Raw genomic sequence first — 2,396 nt, 5'->3', positions numbered from 1 at the left:
GGAGAAGCTGCTGCACCGAAAAAGGAGCCCGAGAGCCGAGCAGAACCGCAGAATGTGCTATTTAAGTGAACGTGGTTTAATTAAGCAGCATTAATCACTCTTTGGCCCAAAGCGCCTCCCAGGCTGCCCGGGACGAAGCCGAACGCTCGCGCTCCCGCGGCCGAACAAGGATTTCGGCCGGGGGCCGCCTGCGGGAAGGGGGCCGTAGCCGAAATACTGCTCCTTGCCGGCTCGGACACCCCCGCGAGCCCTTCCGCACCGGGGACGTTGTCTTTGCAGGCGCTGATGCTCCCGTTTCTCTCCTGCCGCGCTGCCGCATCCTTTCGCCGCCGTTCCCGCCGCGCTGCACCCGAGACGTTGCACGAAGCCGAACGCGGCGGCGGCCGCGRCGGTTCTCAGGTGCCGCGGGCTCGAGTGGCCCGCGGCGCTCCGCCGGCACCGGTGCTCGGGGCAGCCGCCAGCCTCGCGATGAAGGCTCCGGGCAAAAGAAAAAAGCCACTTTTTAGGGCTTTAGCTCCTCCTGATACCCCCACGAAGGATGATGGGGGGGTAACGAACTGGTTCGACAGCAGAAGCCGTCTGTGAAGGAGCAGGTTTAGGAAAGGGCACGTAACGAGCCTTCCCTAGCGAGGTTTATTCGACAGGATCAAGCTGTGCGGCGCTCACTGCCGAGGAGCAAGATTTGTTCTGCCGGGTTAATTGGACCACCAAAAATTTGCCCATAAAAATGAAGAAAAAACTTTTTTTTTTTTTTAAGCGGGCCTCTAGGAGCAAAAGTAATTTAAGGCAAAATCTTTTGTCAATACAGACAGGCAGCGCATCCAGGTCTGAGCAACTGGAACGAATATCGAGGGGCTGCGGAGGCATCGCACRTTCGGCGACAGTTTGGCAGCGTTGCCAAAAGCCCCTCTGCTGCGCAAGCGCGAGGCTCAGGCACGGGCGCAGCAGCAGGGCGAAGGGCATCGCCCTCCGGCACRCGTGCCGGGAAACGCGAGCCCGCCGGAGAGCGGCCGGCCAAGCCCCGTCCGTCCTGCCGAGAGCTGGGAGCCGCTGAGATCCCCCCCGAGAGCTTTTCTTTAACACGCACGTTTTTGCTGTTCTCTCTCTACAGGCGTTTGGCTGGCAGAGGTAAAGCAATTCGAAATGCTAGCAGTAATGATCTTGGGGGGAAAAATGATGGTTTAAACGCTCAGCTCTGCCTTCTCAAAGCTCTTGGATGAGAATCTGCTGCGCTGCAGGTTCCTGAATTGAGGCTTTCTTGGCAATTTTATGAATTCACCCAGGCACTCCCCTAATAAGCCAAAGAATTGTTACAGTATTTGCAGAGTTCATTATCCCTTTAGCAGGTTAGCACGAAGTTGATTTAAAATAGAGAGCACGACTCTATGTAAAGGGAGAGGGAGCAACACTCCGTGTTGCTCTTCTTGGGGCTAACGTGAGCAAACGGCGACCTGCAGCCTTGCCGCCGCTAGCGGCAGCGTTAGGCGCGACGGGGCCGCGCGGCCTCGGAGCAGCAGCGATCCAGAGCCCTCGGCCGCTGCTCGGCCACTGCAGCCGGCGAGGCGAGGACACAAGGAGGAGCGTGAACAAACCGAAGGTAACGGGAGACGAAAGGGCAGGGAGAAGGGGACTAGGCCGAGCCGCCTGCGGTGAGGACGGGGGAGGAGGCAGGGCCGCAGCGGGGGCCGCCGCTGACGGAGCAGCGGGAAGGTGCCGCCGGTTCCTCGCTCTGCGTTTGCAGTTGCCTCTCGGCACAAACCACGCTCTTTCGATCTTCTGGGCAAGCACCTCACCCGGTTCCATGGGGCCGGAGAAGCGTAAATCCAGGTTGGCCGGGTAACGCAGGCTGCAAGGAGAGCCACGGGCCGGGGAACTAGCTGGAAAATGATCCTTGGGACCCTGCCGGAGGAGGACGGAGACGCTCCGGGGTCAGAACGAGACTTCTCCAGCAGAAGCCAAAGCGGGTCAAACCCAACGGCTCGTCTGAGCTGGAACGGACAGCACTGCTTTCCCAAGGGGCAAAACCGAGACGGTTTTGATGGGGACGAAGGCAGGAGGAAGAGATGAGTAACAAGAGCCTGTAAATACGTAGCAAGGCTCTTGCAGACAGAGTAACACCCATCTGTCTAGACATTTCTCACCCCTCGGCAGCCGATACCCTCCATTCCGTAGGGCACCTATCTTCGCTTGCACGCAGCAAATAAGAACCAACACAGTTTTTCTGCAATATTTTCCCAAGTGTTGTGATACTTGCAGATTTGTTCTGGAATGGAAATGCCACGGACTGTGGCAATCTCTGCTCTCCCTTTGGAAAACGGGGTTTTGTCCTCACGGCTGCAGGCAGAAGCCTTCGGAGGATGCTCCTAGCAGCCCAGAGGGCAGATAGAGGATCCGGG

At 58.4% G+C, this 2,396-nt stretch overlaps 1 protein-coding gene across 1 annotated transcript in view; it reads right to left on the bottom strand.

The window, feature by feature from the left end:
* NECAB2 (N-terminal EF-hand calcium binding protein 2) overlaps positions 1 to 2,165 on the bottom strand; it is a 69,886-nt gene extending 67,721 nt beyond the window's left edge. The window contains exons 1-2 of the mRNA XM_085301135.1: positions 2,142 to 2,165; positions 1,794 to 1,899 (exon numbers count right to left, since the gene is read on the bottom strand). Coding sequence (XP_085157261.1) covers positions 1,794 to 1,899; positions 2,142 to 2,165 — 130 coding nt within the window. The remainder of the gene's footprint in view (positions 1 to 1,793; positions 1,900 to 2,141) is intronic.
* Between the last annotated feature and the right edge of the window lie 231 nt (positions 2,166 to 2,396).

This window comes from Rhea americana, unplaced genomic scaffold, assembly GCF_003343005.1.
Source record: "Rhea americana isolate MKP2758 unplaced genomic scaffold, rheAme1 scaffold_172, whole genome shotgun sequence".
Lineage (NCBI taxonomy): Eukaryota > Metazoa > Chordata > Aves > Rheiformes > Rheidae > Rhea > Rhea americana.
This window is presented reverse-complemented; position numbering and strand designations above follow the sequence as displayed.